The sequence below is a fragment of the Lissotriton helveticus genome, chromosome 12 (assembly GCF_964261635.1).
Source record: "Lissotriton helveticus chromosome 12, aLisHel1.1, whole genome shotgun sequence".
Lineage (NCBI taxonomy): Eukaryota > Metazoa > Chordata > Amphibia > Caudata > Salamandridae > Lissotriton > Lissotriton helveticus.
In genome coordinates, this window is record NC_136073.1 from 544,752,254 (window position 1) to 544,776,369 (window position 24,116).

A 24,116-nucleotide genomic window follows, 5' to 3' on the forward strand; every position below is an offset into this window, starting at 1 on the left:
GTCAGTGTGCAGAACTTTATGCTGTTTATCAAGCTTTGAAACAAGCGTTACCTGGAACTTGTCACATTTATACGGTTTCATGGTCTACTGCCAATGGGTTAGCCACATGGCTTCCCATGTGGCATGCTCACAACTGGATGATTCATGCAAAGGAAGTATGGGGAAAAGAATGTCAGGGACAATTTAGTTTTTCATGGTGTTGCAGACAAATGACGTTTCGAAGTTTACCCCAAGGCTATTTACATAGTCCGACAAAATGTCACCGGCTGGTGGCAGACCATTTAGATGAGGTGCCGGTAATTCCTGGAGTACAGCTTTGTCATTACATTGTTGATATAATGATACAAGGTGAGACCCAAGAACAAGTACAGACTCAATTAGATCAAATTGTAACACATTTGCAAACTAAAGGATGGGAAATTAATCCTGATAAATTGCAAGGCCCAGCACAGAGTGTGAGATTTTTGGGTATTCAGTGGCATCAGGGAAATTGAGAAGTGGTTCCTCATGTGAGACAGAAAATTAAAGAATTTGCAGTCCCCCGAAATAGAAAAGAGACTCAGAAATACTTTGGTTTGTTTAGATTTTGGAGGCAACATATCCCTCATTTAAGCCTGATTGTGTCCCCTTTGTAAAAAGTCACACAAAAGAAAAATGCATTTGAGTGGGGTGAGACGCAGCAAACAGCGTTTGAATAGGCCAAAGAGGCTATTCAGCATGCCTTGGATTTGTGGCTGGTGCGAGATGGCGATGTTTATATGAATGTGACTGTACAGGGACCATATGCAAGCTGGAGTTTATGGCAAAAGCAAGGTAGAACGAAAGTACCTTTAGGGTTTTGGACAAAGAAATTGCCAGACGCTGGTGAGCGGTACACTCCTTTTGAAAAACAATTGCTTGCATGTTACTGGGCTTTAGTGGATACTGAACAATTGACTTTAGGACATGATGTTATTTTGAGACCAGACATTCCAATCATGCAATGGGTTAGGAGGTTCTTAAAACTCATAGAATTGGACATGCACAGGAAGCTCGTGTGATTAAATGGAAGTGGTATATACAGGGTAGGGCCCGGTTGGGTCCTAAAGGCACAGCGATGTTACATGAGCAAGTGGCGCAGGCGCCGATAGAAGAGACAGACATGGAATACAAGGTACCTATAGTACGGGAATCTCCTGTTAAGTCGGGTAAGCCATTTAGCGATCTTACGGTGGAGGACAGAAAGCATGTGAGGTTTACGGATGGTTCAGCCAGGTTCGCTGGAGCAAAGAGACAGTGGAAAGCAGTGTCATATAATGCTGTTACCCAGAAATTGTTGAGCACGACTGGTGAGGGAAGAAGTAGTCAGTGTGCAGAACTTTATGCTGTTTACCAAGCTTTGAAACAAGAGTTACCTGGAACTTGTCACATTTATACAGATTCATGGTCAACTGCCAAGGGGTTATCCACATGGCTTCCCATGTGGCATGCTCAAAACCGGATGATTCATGCAAAGGAAGTATGGGGAAAAGAATGTCAGGAACAATTTAGTTTTTCATGGTGTGGCAGACAAATGACATTTCGAAGTTTACCCCAAGGCTATTTACATAGTCCGACAATATGTCACCGGCTGGTGGCAGAGCATTTAGATGAGGTGCCGGTAGTTCCTGGAGTGCAGCTTTGTCATTACATTGTTGATATCATGATACAAGGTGAGACCCAAGAACAAGTACAGACTCAATTAGAAATTGTAACACATTTGCAAAGTAAAGGCTGGGAAATGAATCCTGATAAATTGCAAGGCCCAGCACAGAGTGTGAGATTTTTGGGTATTCAGTGGCATCAGGGAAATCGAGAAGTGGTTCCTCATGTGAGACAGAAAATTAAAGAATTTGCAGTCCCACGAAATAGAAAAGAGACTCAGAAATACATTGGTTTGTTTAGATTTTGGAGGCAACATATCCCTCATTTAAGCCAGATTTTGTCCCCTTTGTACAAAGTCACACGAAAGAAAAATGCATTTGAGGGGGGTGAGACGCAGCAAACAGCGTTTGAATTGGCGAAAGAGGCTATTCAGCATGCCTTGGATTTGTGGCTGGTGCGAGATGGCGATGTTTATATGAATGTGACTGTACATGGACCATATGCAAGCAGGAGTTTATGGCAAAAGCAAGGTAGAACGAAAGTACCTTTAGGGTTTTGGACACAGAAATTGCCAATCACTACTGCTTGGAACAATCATGTATGGCCGGTGCGCAAGAGTGACAATTCATGGCGCACGACGGTAGAATATCACAAACTGAACAAACATACACCACCTTTGACTGTTGCCGTCCCTGTTACTGTTAGTTTGATAGAAATAATTCAGAGACATGCATGGACTTGGTATGCGACCACTGATTTTGCTAATGCTTTCTTTTCAACCCTTATAGTCACCGAATGTCAGAAACAATTTAGTTTTTCATGGTGTGGCAGACAAATGACGTTTCGAAGTTTACCCCAAGGCTATTTACATAGTCCGACAAAATGTCACCGGCTGGTGGCGGACCATTTAGATGAGGTGCCGGTAATTCCTGGAGTACAGCTTTATCATTACATTGTTGATATAATGATACAAGGTGAGACCCAAGAACAAGTAGAGTCTCAATTAGATCAAATTGTAACACATTTGCAAAGTGAAGGATGGGAAATTAATCCTGATAAATTGCAAGGCGCAGCACAGAGTGTGAGATTTTTGGGTATTCAGTGGCATCAGGGAAATTGAGAAGTTGTTCCTCATGTGAGACAGAAAATTAAAGAATTTGCAGTCCCCCGAAATAGAAAAGAGACTCAGAAATACATTGCTTTGTTTAGATTTTGGAGGCAACATATCCCTCATTTAAGCCAGATTTTGTCCACTTTGTACAAAGTCACACAAAAGAAAAATGCATTTGAGTGGGGTGAAACGCAGCAAACAGCGTTTGAATTGGCGAAAGAGGCTATTCAGCATGCCTTGGATTTGTGGCTGGTGCGAGATGGCGATGTTTATATGAATGTGACTGTACTGGGACCATATGCAAGCTGGAGTTTATGGCAAAAGCAAGGTAGAACGAAAGTACCTTTAGGGTTTTGTACACAGAAATTGCCAGACGCTGGTGAGCGCTACACTCTTTTGGAAAAACAATTGCTTGCATGTTACTGGGCTTTAGTGGATACTGAACGATTGACTTTAGGACATGATGTTATTTTGAGATCAGACATTCCAATAATGCAATGGGTTATGAGCTTCCTAAAACTCATAGAATTGGACATGCACAGGAAGCTCGTGTGATTAAATAGAAGTGGTATATACAGGGTAGGGCCCGGGTGGGTCCTAAAGGCACAGCGATGTTACATGAGCAAGTGGCGCAGGCGCCGATAGAAGAGACAGACCTGGAATACAACGTACCTATAGTACGGGAATCTCCTGTTAAGTGGTGTAAGCCATTTAGCGATCTTACGGTGGAGGACAGAAAGCATGTGTGGTTTACGGATGGTTCAGCCAGGTACGCTGGAGCAAAGAGACAGTGGAAAGCAGTGTCATATAATCCTGTTACCCAGAAATTGTTGAGCACGACTGGTGAGGGAAGAAGTAGTCAGTGCGCAGAACTTTATGCTGTTTACCAAGCTTTGAAACAAGAGTTACCTGGAACTTGTCACATTTATACGGATTCATGGTCTACTGCCAAAGGGTTAGCCACATGGCTTCCCATGTGGCATGCTCACAACTGGATGATTCATGCAAAGGAAGTATGGGGAAAAGAATGTCAAGAACAATTTAGTTTTTCATGGTGTGGCAGACGAATGACATTTCGAAGTTTACCCCAAGGCTATTTACATAGTCCGACAATATGTCACCGGTTGGTGGCAGACCATTTAGATGAGGTGCCGGTAATTCCTGGAGTGCAGCTTTATCATTACATTGTGCCGCTCGTAGCCGTTTTTGGGGCCAAACACTCTTCCCTGCTGTGTGGAGGATATCTGAGGACCAGTCCTGCCTGGACTTGCTGTGTTTTCGCCGGGGTGGAGACTCGGCTGTGAGGGTGCGGGACTGCGAGTCCCAGAGGTCTGTGCGCGGAGTCCTCCAGGCGCACCTGTGACTCTTCCCGCCCCCAGCCTTCCCTGTGCTTAACTACGGCTCGCGTCCCCCGCTCCGCGGGTGCCGCTAGTAGCCGTTTTTGGAGCCAAACACTCTTCCCTGCTGTGTGGAGGATATCTGAGGACTCGTCCTGCCTGGACTTGCTGTGTTTTTGCCGGGGTGGAGACTCGGCTGTGAGGGTGCGGGACTGCGAGTCCCAGAGGTTTGTACGCGGAGTCCACCAGGCGCACCTGTGACTCTTCCCGCCCCCAGCCTTTCTTACATAAAGACACGCCATCCACCGCGTACGCGGGACGCGCGCGGGACGGCGCCGGGCGAAGCCCGGGCCACGGGCGGGCCCGTTGTAGCCCGTTAGAGACCGCTTAGGACCGGGCTGGGCCACCCCCTAAAAACTATTATCACCCAGGACTATCTTCCGACCTGCTTGTGTACTTTTTTATTCGCCCTAACCTATACTAGGAACTTTCACATTTTATCGCTTACATTTTTTATCCTATTTTTAACATCTCTTAAATTTGCATTATGTCCACACGAGGAAGCAGAAGCAAAACTGCTGCAAAGGAAGGGCAACTCATAGGTCCTATAGATAGTTTCATTACTAGGGCTAATTCGTTTATAGACCAGAGTATCTCGCTCATGGAGTGTAGAGTATCTCAAGATTTAGCTAACACTAAAAGATCCTCCATGGGTCACCTGGCCAATGCAAGAACGCCGGATCTCCGTAGGGATTTAAGACGGAGTGAAGGTGGGGGTCAAAGGCAGAGTTTACCTAATACAGTTGACCTATCGGTCTCACAGCTCTCCGAAACACAATCAATTTTAGATCTAGAAAAGACCCCAGATTTAGTGCACCAAACTACCCCTGAAGAGATAAGGCAGTCAAGAGGGAGGAGAGAGGGAGCAATAAGGAAAAAGAAACCCGCAGGCCCAATAAACAAAAAAACAAAAAAACCTAACAAACCTCCAACCGTGACAGGAGAGAAGCCCCCCGTACCCCTTTGATAGAAGATCGGGATACTCATACGGTGATGATACATCATACACCACATGATACCCCTCCCTCTATTAGTCCAAAAACTGCAACCAACGCACCATTAAGCCAGGAGGCAGACGACAATCCCAACACCCAACTGCTATTAAAAATCGGAGACTTATTAAAGCAAACTCTCACACCATTACAAGCCAGATTGTCTAAGATAGAAAAAGCACTAGCCGAACGTTTAGCCTTGATAAAACCCATCCCAAACCCGGGGGTACAAAAAGTTGTGGGAGGCAAGCACGCATGCTCCACCCCCACTGTCCAAAACAAAAAATCGACCCTCCCAGGGGCAGCAGCCAAACCTAGCCAAACCATAGTGCCTAAAAACAAGATAATAGAGAAGCCATCATCCAATACCCCAAACACCACCACTAACACTAACCGGGAACATACTAACATAGGTCCAAAAATATCATCAACACAACTGAACAGAGGGTGGGAGAGAGAACCATCTGATGGAAGATTTTCCGTCAACCTCCCGCCAGAAGCGAGTCCCTTTGTTGTCATCATGACCGGCGTTCCAGAACTGAAGGATCAAAACTCCGAACCAAATTGGTCACTAAGGAATAAGGTCCAACACTGGCTTAGCACGAACCGGCCACCTCCGCCCTATTGTTCAACTAGGATTCTGATGGTTAGAAGGGCCCTTTGGGTAGGCCATGGCAGAAAAACAATACAGGGTGACTGCGTCTTAATTACCTTTGAAGATCCCAGATTAGTTGACCATCTCTGTCCGTGGGAACACCCGAGCTTAAACGGTGGGATAGGAACAAAGCGCCTTTCCTTCTTCTACCCCCCCAGATTCCATGACGGTTCCCATTACGATGAATCTTGGCATACAGTGGGACCTCGATATCGGGGTAGAGAAAGGGAAGAGTGGGGAGGACAACACCAGAGAGGTAACTATAGGGATCCACCGTGCTGGGAGGGTTGGAACGGAATACCAACGATAAATAGGTACAGTGGTCTAGAGTCAGTTGATTGACCATCACTGGCAGAAGACCGCTCGAGGTCAAAGTCAGTGGAGCCGAACATCCCCTCTGAACCACATACTGGTGATGTTCCCAAGGGGGACGCCCAAGCTTTGGGCGTCGTTTTTTGGAACATCGCTGGACTTCGCCCAAAGATCTAAGATGGGAGTGCCATGAGCCTCTTAGGTAGACAACAAATTGTCTGCCTTCAGGAGACATGGTCACTGACGGAACTCCACCTCGTGGGATTCAGGACGTATTTCTCCCCAGCATTGATAGGGACTATGGGCAGGCCAAAGGGGGGATTAAACATCTACATAGCAAACACTATCCAGCAAATAAAAATAACTAGTGTTGAACTGGATGTTAATTTTCAGCTTCTCTCCCTTTCCCTACCCAAAAATGAGACAGTTTTCCTTATTAATTTTTATAATAACCTGGAGGAAGGACAGTTTCTGAGTGTGGTATCCAACTTTAATGAGAAACTCTCCAATCTAAGACAGGCTAAAGGAGGCAAGGATGCTGTTTTCTTCCTATGGGGGGGGATTTTAACCTACATCATTGCCCCCACTTTGGAATAAACTGTGCTGGGATGGCGACTGAGAAGGGTAACCCCCTTACCCATTTCCGACATACCAAACTGGGTACGACGATGAATGACTTGTTATCAGACCTTGATCTTCAAATAGTCAACAGTCTGAACGGTAATATCTACCAGCTAGAGCCAACATATGTGGGGAGGGGTCATTACTCAACGGTCGACTATATTTTATTATCGGTTGGACTGTTGAACAGAGCCAAGCATTTTGAGGTTCTACCTAACACACTAAGTGACCACTCGGCCCTTAAGTTAGAACTGAACTTAACTCATCAACAATCCCTTCCCCTAATGATAGCAAAAGCCCTGAGTCAGAACAAATTACACTTGAGTCAGCTAAATGGGTACACTTTAAAATGGGGGAAGATAAATCCTGGCCAAATTACCGAAGAGCTGATTAAATCCGTCTATCCCCATATTATAAAATGCTTAGATCCAACGGTGATAGATGAGGAAGTTTTAAGCAACTTCTCTATAATTTTAGACAAAATCAAGACCCTTCTCACAGCGAAACCAAAAGTCCAAACCTTGAACAAGAAAGGTTGGTTTAACCATGAGTGCACACTGGCTCATTCCAAATTAAAAGTGGCGCTGAATAACGATGATAGAGATCCTCCGCTAATTGCCACACTCAGAAAAGAATATCTCTCTGCGCGGAACCAGAGAAAGGCCGAATTAAAACAGGCCTTGTGGGACAAACTACACAAAAGTGCCCTCGATAAAAACAGCGAGGCCTTTTGGAGAGTAGTAAGGTCCCCATTTCTGGTTGATGATAATACTCCAAAAATCGAAGTCGACATAGAAGAGGCTGTTTGGGTATCTCATTTTTCAAAAATCTTCCAAAAAAGCAAAATACACATAGAAAGCGATGATGAAACTCACGCAGCTGTGGTATATCCCATTTCCATAGAGTTTGATATTTCTGAGGGCCTATTGGCTCTAAAATTAAGCAAAAATGGAAAAGCTCCAGGGCCTGATGGTGTCCCAGTGGACTTTTTTAAACATAACGCAGATCTCTGGGCCCCCATACTCACCAGGGTATGCACGGCAGCCGCAAAAAAGGGGCTTTTGGAGTCCTGGATTAAGTCCGTTATGGTCCCGATTTTCAAAAAGGGAGACCGCCAGGACCCTGCCTGCTACCGCCCTATTTCATCACTGGATTCGCTGGGCAAGGTAGCTGGCAGGGTCGTCCTCGAGCGACTCCAGCAGTGGGCGGAGGAAAGGGGTGTCCTGTCCGATTTGCAATTTGGTTTCCGGGAAGGCTTCGGGACAGTAGAACAAGCCTTAAATCTATCTATGATTATGGGAAAATATATTCACGCAAAACAGGACAGACTCTACATGGTGTATGTGGACCTGTCCGCAGCCTTCGATTGCGTCTCCCACACAAAGCTATGGTCTGTACTGTCACAAATGGGAGTGGATCCCCACTCTTAGACTTCTTGAGGGAATTATATTCCAAGGCTTCCGCGAGAGTCCGTTTCGGTGCGAAGGGCGAGTTGTCGGCATCTTTTGGAGTAGAGCGTGGAGTCAGGCAAGGTTGTGTCCTGGCCCCCTTCTTATTCTCCCTCTATACAAACAGCTTGGAGGTGGAGCTTCTGAGGGGTGCCCAGGACCTCCCACAAATAAAACACCGCCCGATTCCCGCTCTGCTCTATGCAGACGATGCCGTCGTACTGGCACGGACCCCGCGCGAACTACAGAAGGCACTCTCCAGGTACTCGGCCTTCATGGGTAGTCTTGACCTCCACATTAACATTAAGAAGACCTTTGTAATGATGGCAGGTATAGGGAGAAAACGGCCCAAGGACCTATTGCTTAAAAATAAAAAAATAAAAAAATATTAGTTTTGTTGTGAAAAAAAAAAATCAAAAATTAGAAGTGACGCCCCAGTACCCCTATCTAGGCATCACGATATATGAAAAACTGACTTGGAAAGCGGCAGTCGAGGCCAGGAAACACTGTTTTAAGAGAGCTATAGCAGCCCTGATGTCCTTTTCGCAAAAACTGGGCAAACGGTCTCCCCTGGAATTATTGAAAATCTACAGTGCTAAATGCCAGACAACTGCACTGTATGGGGCCGGCGTCTGGGGGCACGCGGATGTTACTGCTTTACAGGTTGCAGAAAACTCATTTTTAAGGTTTCTCCTTGCAGCACCAAGACGATCTTCAACATACGCGTGCCACACAGAACTAGGCATACCACACATAGAGGACCTGGCAAAAATCCAACCGTTGCTATTATGGCGACGTATCTGGACCTCTGACAAAAACATGCTAACCAAGGGGATCGTGGCTGACTCAAGGGCACTAGATCACTCACTAAAAATAAGATGGCTTGCCTACATTAGAAACTTTCTCACTGACCTAGGCCTAGAGACTTTTTACTCCATACCGGCAAAGATCAGTGAGATATCAAAGAAAGATCTGAAAGAAATGGCCTTGAGCCATTTAGATAGCTTAAGGCTCTCCAGCGAAATAGGGAAAGCCTCTGTCCATCACGCAATCATGGTCCAGACTACCCTTACCATCCAGCCTTATTTAACGCTTGAAATAGGTATTTTTGATCGACTTCTGCTAACCAGATTCAGACTAAATCTTTTCCATCGGTTAGTAGCTTTCCCTACGATGAATGCTTGGGACCCAATTCTAGGCCTCTGTCCCTGTGACGATAAATCTGTACAGTCCACCATACACACTGTCCTGTTCTGCAAATTTTATAATGATCATCGCAAATTTTGGTTACTATCATTGTTAAAATCGTGGGGTGTTAGATAGTGCCGCCCCGCCATGCTGCGCCTTCAGTTTTTAGACTCGGAAATTACTTGTTATCACGTCGTTAACTTTTTGAAATGCATCTTTAGACCTAGAAAAAACCTGTAAAGTGACACTTGTAAAACAAAGATTAATGCTTTTAATGAAACGTGAAGTGACATTCTCTTTAACTATCTTTTTTTAGTCATATTGTACTATTGATTTTCTGCTTATTATCATAATAATATGTACAGTATTGCTTTTATGGATTTCTATTTCTGAAATACCGAATAAAGAAATTTAATAATAATAATGATACAAGGTGAGACCCAAGAACAAGTACAGACCCAATTAGATCAAATTGTAACACATTTGCAAAGTAAAGGATTGGAAATTAATCCTGATAAATTGCAAGGCCCAGCACAGAGTGTGAGATTTTAGAGTATTCAGTGGCATCAGGGAAATAGAGAAGTGGTTCCTCTTGTGAGACAGAAAATTAAAGAATTTGCAGTGTCCCGAAATAGAAAAGAGACTCAGAAATACATTGGTTTGTTTAGATTTTAGAGGCAACATATCCCTCATTTAAGCCAGATTTTTCCCCTTTGTACAAAGTCACACAAAAGAAAAATGCATTTGAGTGGGGTAAGACACAGCAAACAGCGTTTGAATTGGCGAAAGAGGCTATTGGATTTGTGGCTGGTGCGAGATGGCGATGTTGATTTGAATGTGACTGTACAGGGACCATATGCAAGCTGGTGTTTATGGCAAAAGCAAGGTAGAACGAAAGTACCTTTAGGGTTTTGGACACAGAAATTGCCAGACGCTGGTGAGCGCTACAATCCTTTTGATAACCAATTGCTTGCATGTTACTGGGCTTTAGTGGATACTGAACAATTGACTTTAGGACATGATGTTATTTTGAGACCAGACATTCCAATAATGCAGTGGGTTATGAGCTTCCTAAAACTCATAGAATTGGACATGCACAGGAAGCTAGTGTGATTAAATAGAAGTGGTATATACAGGATAGGGCCGGGTGGGTTCTAAAGGCACAGCGATGTTACATGAGCAAGTGGCGCAGGCGCCGATAGAAGAGACAGATATGGAATACAACGTACCTATAGTACGGGAATCTCCTGTTAAGTGGGGTAAGCCATTTAGCGATCTTTCCATGGAGGACAGAAAGCATGTGTGGTTTACGGATGGTTCAGCCAGGTACACTGGAGCAAAGAGACAGTGGAAAGCAGTGTCATATAATCCTGTTACCCATAAATTGTTGAGCACGAATGGTGAGGGAAGAAGTAGTCAGTGTGCAGAACTTTATGCTGTTTACCAAGCTTTGAAACAAGAGTTACCTGGAACTTGTCACATTTATACGGATTCATGGTCTACTGCCAATGGGTTAGCCACATGGCTTCCCACGTGGCATGCTCACAACTGGATGATTCATGCAAAGGAAGTATGGGGAAAAGAATTGTGGAAAGAAGTGTGGGATATGCTTCCCCAAAGTACTGTTACTGTATAGCATGTTGATACTCAGTGTTCGATTGATTCACCTGATAGGTGGTTTAACCTCATTGCAGATGAAAATGCTAAAATCTCTGAGGCAGAGGTGGAGGCGCAGAATTCTGACCTGGTTGGATTGGAGAGGTGGGCACACCAGAAGTGTGGACATTTTGGAAAACAAATTACTAGCAGGTGGGCAGCAGATAGAGGGATACATCTTTCCCAAGATGTGGTTAAAACAGGGATTTTGCAGTGTCCCATTTGTCAACATTCTCGACACAGATCAATACCACAGATAGTGAGAGGTCAGTTGGACAGAGGTAAGTTACCAGCACAGATTTGGCAAATAGAATACATAGGACTATTACCGGTGTGTAGAGGTTGTCAATATGTGTGTACTGTTGTGGATACCTATTCAGGATATTTAATTGCATCCCCATACAAACGTGTTACTCAGGTGAATACACTTAAAACTTTGGATTTGTTGATTTTGTACTATGAAGTTCCTTTACAAATTCAATCGGATAGTGGTTCACATTTGAAAGGGACAATGGTGCAGGAATATTGCGCACACCACAATATTGAATGGATCTTTCATGTACCCTATTACCCACAACCCGCAGGCTTGATTGAGAGCATGAATGGTCTTTTGAAAGATCAAATCAAAAAGCTTTCTGATGGTTCTTGAAAAAATTGGAGAAATAATATGTCTGATGCATTACAAATTTTAAATTACAGACCATTGACTAATGCTGAGACTCCGTTAATGCGAATGTTGACCCCTTCAATAAATGTTCAGCCTCATAGGGCTACTTATACGATTGTTTGCTGGGAAATGGTTTCTGGAGCTATGGCTCCGCACAGAGCGACACCTGAAGCCGCTGGTCTTGATTTACATACTTTGAGACAGCATGTGTTGAAACGTGGAAACATTGTTCTTATTGAAACTGGAATTGGTGTCCAAATACCACTAAGACACTTTGGTCTGATTGTCACTCGATCTGGACTAGCTCTTAAAGGCATCCAGGTGCTGGGTGGTATCATTGATTCTGATTATCAGGGTGAAATTAAAATTATCCTGTGGAACAGTGGTGATTCGGACTTAATAGTCCAGCCCGGAGACGGAGTTGCCCAGTTGGTCATCATGCCCGTCCTAGGAGGGGTGGTGAGAAAGGGGACTGCCCCAACCCTCCTGACTGTACGTGGACAAGGAGGTTTCGGCTCAACTGATAAAAATCCAGGAGCCAAAGTGTGGGTTCAGTCACCCAATACACCCCCTGAACAGGCTGAAGTGATTGCCACGGGCAGTGACAATACAATTCTGATCATGAAACCCGGTCAGGAAAAATTGGATTGTGTTCCTGAGGATAAATGTTATCTTCGAGAATGAGTAATACCTGTTTTGACTTTTTTCTTTAGGTCATTGCATGGCTTGCTGCTGCCGGATGTGTCGTCGCTGGACTCCTTTCGGCATGGTGCGAATGGGACCGAGAAGAGCTGGAGGGGTTCCAGGGTGAGGCAGTCGACTGCCAGCGCAGAGTGAATTCACTTTTGACCAACAAACTAAATGTCTGGGAGTACTTGGCGCAAACAGTATTGAATCGCTCCTATTTCTGTATGACGATCATGAGGAGTGTCCTTGATGTGATCTCCACTTGTTTTGTGACTGTGCCGACTCCTGCTGCCGTTTTGTTGCAGCTTTTCAACGTTTCCCGTACTGACATTAACGCGGACGTTCATGATGTCCGATCACATTTTTCCATTTATGAGTTATGCAGATCTTGTCCAGAGACTACTAATTCTGATGAACTGCGGATGTTCAAGATAGTTACTTATAACATCACTGAAGGCGATGTTTGTTATAATTTCACTTGTGATCCAAAATTGATTGGCAAATGTATACAAACTAAATTGGAAAACAGTTAAACGCTTTTTCAACATGAAAAGACTTTATGCTCCGATCGGAGAATTAATATGTGCTCTTCGGTTCATAACTCTATGTTTTGCAACCATACTATTCTTGCAGCTAGTCACTTTAGAGATGTTCTATTGCTGATTGGAAGGCTTTTTTATTCTTGTGGAAATATGTCTTGGTCCTTTATTCCAGCTGGACCTTGTGCTTTAACAAAACTGACTCTTGTGATGTTTTCTTTGAATCCATCTATTCATAGTCGAACTGTACGTGAGGTTCCTCAGTTGGATGAACATTGCGAATCTAATTGACATTTACTTTCTAAGTCTGAATATATTAGTTCAGCTGCTTCAATCGTTGGGATTCCTGGACTGTCCATTTATAACTCTAGGGCTATTAGTAAATTGGCTTGTCTTATGGTTAAATCGATGAACTACACCTCCATAGCTTTATATGAATTCTTGCTTGATATGCATGTTGAACGACAATCTATTCTGCAGAATAGGGCTGCTATTGATTACTTGCTGCTGAAACATGATCATGGCTGTTCCGATTTTGATGGATTATGTTGCTTTATTCTTTGTGACCACTCAAGATCTATCCAGTCTCATATTACTGCTTTGCATGAATTGTCGCCTGAAGTTCGGCAGAACCTTGACAGAGGGTGGTGGGACTGGCTTTTTGGGTGGCTACCAGATTTTGGTATGCTACGTTCTATCTTGGGTGGTGCGCTCTTAGTCATCTGTTTTTTGATTGCATTATGTTGTTGCATTCAATCTGTACCTAGTCTTTTTAATATGCTCCGTCCAAGAATTGCTTTCGCCCATTCTATAGGTTATGTTTCCTATTATTCTAGAGATGGTTTGCATACTGTTTGATATTTCTATGTGTGTTCGATGGTGTTGGACGATGGTCATGGGTGGAATGTAATGAATGTGCCATTCATATGGATGGGCCTGATAATGACCGTCGCCCATCACCATCTCAGTCTTATTTAGCATATTTTAGCCTAATACAGTGATGTGTAGGCCTGCCTAGTAAGACTAAGCTATGAAGTAGGGATCGATTATACTCCCTTCTGTTTCCGACTTTATCTTGCTTATCGGCAGTGCTTGCTATTGGCTTTGGCATGATCTTATGCCGTCTTGCATACTAATTTTGCTCTTTTGCATGAATAGTGGCGTATGCTCCAGTGACTCCATTTTCTGAGCTTTCGCCATTTTCTGAGCTTCACTAGGTGAGGAGTCCCTGTTTTGCTTTTCACTTGTTTTTCACACTTTATTGACTAGAGAGAACTGGTTCTTGTCAGCGGAATGTGCTCCCTCTGCTCTGAAGTCATAACAGACGCCTGGCCAGCTGAAGCTGTAGCCCTGGTGCGGAGTGGTACGGATTCTGATGGGAAAAGGGGGCAAGGCTCACAGGAGCTTCTGTTTATGTTTCCACTGATACCAAAGGAGGTGTCTGGGTTCTGTTCGGTGGAAGTCCAGCACAGGGCAGATGTGCAGCTGTGGCAGTGGGGCGTATAGTGTCACCCTGTCTCCTGGTTTGGCCAGAGAAACGGGCTCCCCTCTGGCGAAGTGGAAACGGGATGAACAGACAGTTGGTGAGGTGTCCCACTAATCTCTAATTTTCCTACTGTTCTTGCTTACTATCTTCTTCTGTTTTCAGGTACCATACATTTATATACATATATTTCTACTTATGTTTTCCTGATTGCGTTTAATAATCGTCTAATTGCTAGTTGGTTGTTGGCTAGAAGTGGTACAGATTGGCCTATTGTGTATCATATACTACTAATAAAATTCACCCCCAGAATTTACCGATCAGTTTCTTTTCCTTGTGGTGAGAGGTACTGTGCCTGTTGTATGTGGTTTTTCCTAGGTGAGTATTCTGTGGCAGAGAGGATCGTCTAATTGCCTCATGCGCATCGCTTGTCGCCAGGAAAATTGTTTTTGTACAAGTCCTCTCAGCAAGTGACAAAGTATAAGTGTTAGTTTTATTCCGACCTTGGGTAAGTATTGTAGAATATAGTATTTTTTGGGTCCCAAGCGAGGGATGTGCCTGCATGACCTGATTATTGGCAAAAATCGGGCCATAACAGGTATACTCATGAAACAGTATCCAGGTGCATTGTTTTTGTGCAACACCACATAGGAATAACATGTCCACCCACTAGAAACCAGATGTAGTGATCAATTCACTAAGCAAATGCTGTCTTTGCCTTAAATTGTAATTCATAAAGAAAGCAATGAAACCTGAGCACTGTATGAATAGCTTGACATCCAGTTGACATTGTGGAAGAAGGTGTTGCTCCTCCATTGGAGCGGAAGAGTGTCGCCCCACTAACTTCAATGCTCCCAGAAATGAAGAAAAACCCAATAAAGTTAATTTACTACCATTTTATTTTTCATCAACCCGCAAGAACCGAGTGTAAGGATGAGGTGAGGCAGCAACAGGGAGGAGTGATGGGCTGCCTGAGCTCGGGTTTAAAGTGTCCTTGTCTCTTTGGCTGGCTGTCTTGTAACGCTCAGCCAGACAGGCACACTTTATACATCTCAACCCAGCGGTCTTCGATGGCTGGCTTGAGAGCAAGTACAGGCATCAAGTGCACTGGAGAGCATCGAGAGAGGCTGCTCCCTCCAATCCTGGTGCTGCTTTCATCCAGGTTAACAGCATGAGAGCTTCGCCAGGGTTGGATACGGGAGTTGCTGGGGACGGTGCTGGAGTCTCAATGAGAGAAGATGTCCAGAGAAGGGGGGATGTGTCATCTGCTGCATTGAGGTAAGTGGCTTTTTATTTTTATTACATAATGCACGATTGCACCCACCTACAACCCATTTACCAACACCACCACTCTCGGGGGTTACCAGCCACCACTGGTGAGTGTATAAATGATTTCTCCCTATAACACTATGCAGATGCCTTGAAGTATGTTAGAAACCCAAACACCGAAAATCAAAGACAACACACAAAATTCAAGCATAGCATATTGCAATGTACACAAATACTATATAGCTCCCTATCACCATGCTCACAACAGCACTTGCCAACAGCCAACACAGTACATTGGAAAAAACTCCTAACATACACCCCACACAGCACACATACACCATGCAGTTAACTATGTGGTAGCCCTCAGAACCCACTACATTTGTTCAACAATAGTCACTACAGAGTACTGTTACAATAATACTTTGCCTTTCTGAAACAGAGTGCACCAGGTAGGCCTCACAAACACTCATCCAAACAAATGGCACAAAAGCCAGATAGTTGGCAACATACTACTATCTCTACCAGCACCACATGCACCACACCGAACTATAGCTCAAAAACACCAAGGTAGGATTGGTTTGAACACAACAAGCCCACCCTCATCATTGAGATTTACCCTGGCTTGAAAAGTGGTACAGAAAAAATATGGAAAGGCTAACAATGGACAACTAGTGACCCAGTTCCACGACGAATAGCAAAATCTTTTGGCGCACCCATCCATTTACATAACACACTACAACCACCTTTAGCCAGATGAAACGATTTTTACTTTTCATTAAATTAACAAATCTCCACTGACTACAGACAACCAAAAAACAATCAAGCAATCATCTTTAAATGATGAATGGAAATTTCAGAACCATATGAGGAGTGCAAGATTAACTCTTGAGTTGCTGAAGTTTTCCCTCCCCAGTGCAGAGCCCTTTTTTAATGTTTAGAGCACTTTGCGCTTAAGCCTTTGAAACTTTTTTTCAACAAAGGGTTTCCAGGCCAAATGTTCATCCTTTTTGTCCCACATTTTAGGGATTTCTAATGGTACCCAAGGCTTGTGGATGCCACTCAAGGGAACCAGAAAGTTGCCAAAATATAGGAAAAGTTAGATTTTTGTTGGAAAAATGTGAAAAAAGTGGTCTGCAGGAAAGGGTATATATTTTTTCTCCTAAAAATGGCATCAACAAAAGGTTTGCTTCCCTGCCTCCGCTCCCAGCACTGCTGTGGCCATTCCCGCAGGATACAAAATAGCACACCATGAGTGCCACCATAAACACGGAGGAGGTATTGCCAGCATCTACAAAGACACTCAAAAGCACAACCATCACTAACCCGGACACCCACTTCACGGAACACATGCACTTCAACCTGGAAGCAAACAACAACACCACAGTGAAGGGCACCCTAACCTACAGGCCACCCGGTCCATTAGGCAACTTCAGCAACCTCATCTCAGACTTCATCACCCCCTCACCATCAACTCCAAGAATTTCCTCCTTCTTGGAGACTTCAACTTCCACCAGGACGACTACTCAGACCACTGCTCCTCTACCTCCTCGAGAGTCTATACAACATAAGACTTTCTCAGGTCATCCCAGACCTTACTCACAATGATCGACACACTTTAGACGTAATCTTTGCCTCCGGCAACTGCATGGGCTACCGCTCCGCTTCTCCACTCGCATGGACCGACCACTACATTATCCATTTTAATATTTCCACAACACAAGCCAAAGCTCCCATCAACACTAATCAACCCAGCTGGAACTGGAGCAGAATAACAGAAACAGACCTGTGCCACAGTCTTGAAGTAAACCAACCCGACCCCACCAACAACCTAGCCCAGGACATCACTATCTTCAACCAATGGATATCCAACTGCACTGTCGCTCTCACACCCATCAAAATTCACAAACGTCGCAGAACCAACCAGGTCTCTTGATTCACTGAAGAACTTCGGGTCTTCAATCGATTCTGTAAACAGCTGGAAAGGAAGTGGAGAACTGACCACAACACCGATGCCAGATCAACCTACAAGGGCACCCTCAGGCACAATCACCCCCTCCTGAGAGTCACTAAGAGAGTGCCCTCACGAATAGGACCAAGGCCAGTTCCAACAACAGCAAAAATATATTTGACATCATCAAGAAATTCACCACCATAAATGCCTCAACCAATTCCATCACCCCCTCCCTGAGAATCTGCAACAACCTTTCAAATGACTGCAACAAAAAAATCAAGATCTTCAAAAGCTTCAAAAAGCAACTGAACCCAAAGGACATCACCAGCAAATTGCACATCTACCACTCTGACAGACACCTAACCAACTGGAGAACATTCCCCATGTGAATCATGAAGACCGTCACTTAAGGGGCCCCACAGACCAATGTCCACATTATATCTACAACCTAGGAGGACCCATGATCAGCAAATCCCTCACCCACATCATCAACTCCTGTATCGAGTCTGTAACTTTTCCATAGGAGTGGACGCATGCTCGTCGCATCCCTCCTAAAAAACCTTCGGCTGACCCCAACAAACTAAGCAACTTAGAACCCATCTCTCTACTACCATCCCCAGAAAAGGTCTCCACAATCTTCTTGACCACTCCCAATCCGGATTCTGGAGCAATCACAGCACAGAGACAGCACTTATCACTGCCACAGACGAGAGCCTCACCCTTCTAGACCGAGGAGAAACCATTGGCTTCGTACTGCCGGACCTTTCTGCAGCATTCAAAATCATGTCACACTTCCACCGCATCAAAATAATATACAATATAGGCAACCAAGGCCCAGCCCTCGAATGGATATTTTCGTTCCTCACCTGGAGAACACAGCGTGTCAGCCCCCTACACTTTGGAACCCAAAGACCTGATCTGCGCAATCCCTCAAGAATCATCCCTCAGCCCCACCCCTGTTCAACATTTAGATTACACCACTCACAGGCCTCATCAGATCCCACAGTATCTCCAACATCTCCTACACCAATGACTACTTCATCCTCTACATGTCAGACAAATCCTTTACAATCAGATCCAACTTCACCAAATGCAAGATCCGCGTAGCAGAATGGATGAGAACCAAAAGCCTAAAAATCAACATGGATAAGATAGAAGGGCTGATCTTCTGGAACAAATAATTCCCCGCCTAACTCCGCCTGGTGGCCAGCAGAGCTTGGTCCTACTCCATCACCCACTAACCACACATTCAACCGAGGCATCATTTTAGATAACAAAGTCAACATGGCCACACAGGTGAATGTAGTTATCTCCTGCTGCTTCCACATGCTACGCATCGGTAAAAAATCTTCAGTTGGATTCCTAAGAGCACTAGAAACACCATCACTCAAACCATAGTCACCAGCAGGCTTGACTATGACAACACACTCTATGCCGGATTCCCTTCCTCCACAGTCTTCAAACCATCCAGAACGCCACTGCCAGACTCGTCCTCGACCCGCCACCCCCTGCGCACCTACATCACGTCTCACCTCAGAGATCTCCACTGGCTGCTGATATACACAAACACTGCCAATTCAAACTCCTCACACATGCATACAAGACACTGCACAACAGTGGACCAGCAAACCTCAACTCTCGCCTTCACTCCTAACAGCTGACCAAACACCTATGCAATACCTCCTAACCTCACGCACACACTCTCCGCATCCACACACCCTGCATCCATAGAAGTAGAACAGGAGGGCTAGCCTTCTCATATCTCACACCCAAAACATGGACAACCTCCCTCTACACATAAGGGCCTCCTCCTCTGTTCTGGAATTCTGTAAGAAGCTGAAGACCTGGTTCTACAACTAAGACCCGGCTGATTACCTTCACACCTGTTCCAGCTCCTGGATACCCCTCGGGTGTAAAGCTGCACTACACAAATTCCTATAGCATAGCATAACATATAACATAACAAGATCACCACCTTCCCAGCTTTCTTGAACAAGTAGAGTTCGAAAATAAAATATTTTTTTATCCCAGTTTTTACATTTTTTTAACTTTCTAATCCATTTTTCCTATTTGTTCCAGTTTTCAATCTACTACTAGTTTATGATTGAAACAGGTGTCAACCCGGATAGCTACACATTGCTGAAAACTAGACTAAATTCGGAATATTAGAGAGGAATCATTTGTGTAGATTGTTTATGGTTTTCACAAAGACACTGTTGAAATTAAAAAATTATGAGAATAACTAGGAAAAAAAACAATTGATGACAACGTTTACATCTGTACTTTTTGCAGTGGCTGGTTTACAAATGTAACATACTGTTTAGTTCATCAGACTCTTCTGGTCACTGAGACATATAGCGCTTGTTGGGTTTCCAAAAATTCTCGATATCCAAAGCCAAATAAGATGCAGCTGATATTCATTTTTCACTTTTAAGGACCATGTAGCAATTCATATAATCTAATGAATGAAAAATGGGTATAAAGGAAACCTAGGTATTTTTCAATTGTGCACAATATAGTGAGCTTAGCAATAATGATTATATGTACACCTTTAAATTTGGAGAAACCCATACTTTTAGGTGATTCAGAGGGCAATTTCTAAAGCTGACCTTTTTTGTATACTGGCATACACTTGGAAGCCAATAAAGGAGAGAAATTCGATTTGTAACATGTTACACTATTATGTTCTCATGATATAAATACTACACTACTTGCGTGGCTGTGCTTAGCCCCTATGACACAAAAGGTCCCAAAACATAATGTGAAGACATTGGAATTTCCTCTAAAAAAAATAATCTATTTTCGAAATTGGCTGTAGGTGCAGTATTTGGGCATGGGCTTGGCCACCACCCAGAGAAACCTTCTGGGTTTTACCACCCAATTCTCTCACACTTATCCCTATAAAAATGTTATCCCACTTGTATGGGTAGCCTCGCTCTTGCTAAACAAGAAGCCCCAAAAAAGCAACTTGGAGACATGAATATTTTGACAAATTAATTAGGTGGGGACAGAGTAACTGCGGTTTTGGGCAGAAACCAAGCTGCCGCACAGGGAAATCTACCAAACCCAGGCATTTTTGAAAACTAGAAATACATAGGAGTCCAGGGTGGTGTGCCTTACATTGTTCCCTTGATATTGTCTTGCTCACAATGTCCTGCAAACCTCAAATTTTGACTGAAATCACATTTTCATCACATCTCTCTTAGGGAACCCTCTGAAATCTGCATTGATCCACACAAATTCTACCACCAAGCATTCCAGCACAGATTCTAGGATTTATCCCCACTCTGCCACTCCAAGGTCAAACCAAGACCAAATGAATTTGAATTTCCTCTTGATTGCCACTGGGGGTAGGTATGCTCTTCACTGCTGGTCAGAAAAAAACTCCTTAAACCTTAGAAGTGGGGGAAGGCCCAAAATCTGGCCATCCAGTCCAAACCCAATATTTTTTCCACTAAAACAAACAAAATCTCCTGGGCATCTTTTGGGCTTTTTGTAACCACCCCAACCTCCTCCCTGGCAGACTTGTTGTAAACACCTAAATATTCCCCCAGAGAGGGTAGATAGACAGCCAAATGCCTCAGTAGGCCACTCCCACCCCCCTTTAAAAAAAATATTTTTTTCCCTGGGACCAGTGGGCTTTCTGCCGCTCCGGCAGACAGACTGAGGGTAAACTACCTCATCTGCACCCAGGGGTGCAGAAGGACTGTTGAGACCATTCTGGGGTGAAGGCACGACCTGATGTCTGGGTGAGTCACCACCATTTCTTTCTAACTTTTTTGTCCTTGGTGGATACTGGGCTTTTTGCACCCAGGGGTAGAGAAAAACTGGTATGCCCAAAGGAGGGAGGAGCACTGACCCATGCCCGTGGTAGGCTGCTCCCCCCAAACAAAACAGGAAAACCCCTATTTCCTGGTGTTCTAGTGGGCTTTCTGCCTCTACACCAGGATTCAAATTGGGGATAAACACCCCCTGTCCATCCCCTTCGGGTGTAAACAATACTTTTACCCCCTCATCTATGAAGTTAACTGTTGCTGTGTTTCGGATACTGCTCACCAATTGGACTGTAAAAAAAATGTTGCTCATTGCTCACAAAAGGCTAAAACCCCCTGCATTAGGATAGTTAACAACTTTGTTTTTTTTTGTGCCTTAATTTCTATTCTCTGATGGCTATGTTTCGATATCCTTCTTTTCAATGTGAATTATGTATCTGATTTTGCTTGCAATAAAATTTTGAAAATTACAAAAAAAAAAAAAAAGGATAGTTAACAACCATGAAGGTAGCAACATAAAGAAGTACTTACAACCCTGGGCCATTTGAAGAATGTTATCTTTTTATCCAACATCAACAGATAAAGAAGAATAAAAAGAATTACAACAGCAACTTCGATGCCAGTGACTACTAGGAACATAGCATCTTCCACTCCCAGAATGAAGAGGATCAAAGCGATCAGTATCAAAATCTGAAAGAAATAAAGATCATGTTATTAATACATATCTGCATAGGGGGTTGACAAAATGTTCTATTTAAAAATAAAAGTAAAAATTTTAATTGCATGGAGTACTCCCTCTTTTGTCTTTCTCGCAAAATTGTAATACCAGAGAACGTTTCAATCTTCTCTTCTCTCTAAACCTTGAATTGGTCAAGAGATACCCAACCAATTGTCAATCCACCCGTTTAAACACACACACACACACGCACTCATGCACAGACACACATGTTTAGGTGCAGTTTTACAAAACACTGCTTGCTCAAACATAAATCTATAAGAATCATCTTAGCATGAATGAAAATATTTTTAGGGTGTTCTTAGAAGGAATGCTGTAGTGCTATTCACTTTTGTTTGTTTAAAAAAATATTACAATGTAGTGTAAATATGCTTGCTTATCAAAGAGCCGGAGGTTAGTAAGTAATATATTTATTGTTTTTGGTTAATTAAAACTGCTAAAAAAATACACGTTAAAAATATTTTGTACGTATTAAGACAAGAAAAATGCAATTCTAAAAACTTAAAAGTCTCTATTGTAAAAGTGTCTTTGTTCGGCTTCTTCTGAAGAGGTTCAAAAGTCTGTGCTCAAAGTTTTCAGTTGTGTAGGTTAAAACTTCATTATGTGGTTTTTGCATTCACACAGAGTGCTGCCCTTCCTTGCTTGGATTCTACTAGTGACAGGAATCTCACTAGCTTCCCATTTAGCTGCGGGTACTTGGAGTCGAAGTATGCAATCACAGCCGGTCTCCGGGTTCGAATCACTTGTTGGTTAAAGTGCACTATCCTTTCCTCTTTTAATTTGATGCAGGCGCAGATTAGGTGTTCCATATCTTCAGTGCCGTTCCCACAAATTCTGCATGTGTTTCACATGTTCTCCTCTGCCAGGGTGGAAGTTGCGGAATGTCTGGCAGGATTCCTAGCCTGTATTTTAAGAATTGCTCTTTGGACTTCCTGGAGTACCCCAGATTGAAGTATGCCTGTGACCCAAGTGATTTATAGCCGCTCAGAGTCATCCAGGTGTGGCTCCTACAGGCAAAGGCAGCTTTGTCTTCGAGAAGAGAGATTTTTTTGATTACCTTTTTTACTACTTGCTTAAAGAGCGTATTGGTAGTTTGAGTTCCCGTAGGGCGACTAACCCGGTAGTAGCAAGTGAGTCCTCCATGTACTTTCTGGCCGGTGAGTTGGATATGTTAAACATTTCTTGGCAGAGCTGATGGTTCAGTGCATTTCAAGGAGAGTTCTTCATTTTGTGCCAGCATATTATGTAGGAATCTTGCCATGCCAAGAGTTGTTTGGTTAGGCCGAACTCCAATCGAATCTGTGCGGGTGAGGAGTAGGCTGGAAGGTTAAACCTAACTCAATAGGTCATGGTGGTGTCCAGCAGTTTTGCATCCCCACCCCTCAGTGCCTCGCTGCCATAGGTGATGGAGGATAGGATTTTGGCTTGAGCTACCCGGAGGAGACATGAAAGGATAGGCCCTGTGAGTTTTGTTTTTAACTGCCTTAGTGTTGTTGCTATTGCCATCCCCTTCCTCCTGATAGCCTCAAGTTGTTTGGCGAATTGACCGCCCTCATCGATGTTTACCCATAAGTATTTGTAGGCAGTGGTGTTCGCAATTGTTTTTTTTTCCAAGTATCAAGTGTGGGTCAGTCATTTTCCCTTTATTCTCAAAGTTTTTGTTTTGTTGATGTTCACTTCTAGGTGGTTTTCTACTGCATACTCTTGCATTTGGTTGAGTAAGCATTGCAAGCCGACTTGAGTGTGGTTTACTAGGACAAAGTCGTTGACACACAAGATACTGGAGATAGCTTTGCCCCCGAGCCGTGGAGCTTGTGCGTTGCAGGTGCCAATTACTGATGTCATATCTGCTGTGTAAAGGTTGAACAGTGTTGGTGCAAGCACACAACCCCGTTTAAGCCCTTTGTAGGTTGTATATGCCTAGAAAGATGGGAGCCGTTTTACCTGTATCCATGTGTTGGAGTGGAGGTATATTAAGAGGTTCAAAAAAGATGACGGAATTCCCCAG

At 43.8% G+C, this 24,116-nt stretch overlaps 1 protein-coding gene across 1 annotated transcript in view; it reads right to left on the reverse strand.

Moving 5' to 3' along the window:
- The window catches only part of LOC144798506 (chemokine-like factor), a 371,023-nt gene that overhangs the window by 218,497 nt on the left and 128,410 nt on the right, over window positions 1-24,116 (reverse strand). The window contains exon 2 of the mRNA XM_078669426.1: window positions 21,904-22,062. Coding sequence (XP_078525552.1) covers window positions 21,904-22,062 — 159 coding nt within the window. The remainder of the gene's footprint in view (window positions 1-21,903; window positions 22,063-24,116) is intronic.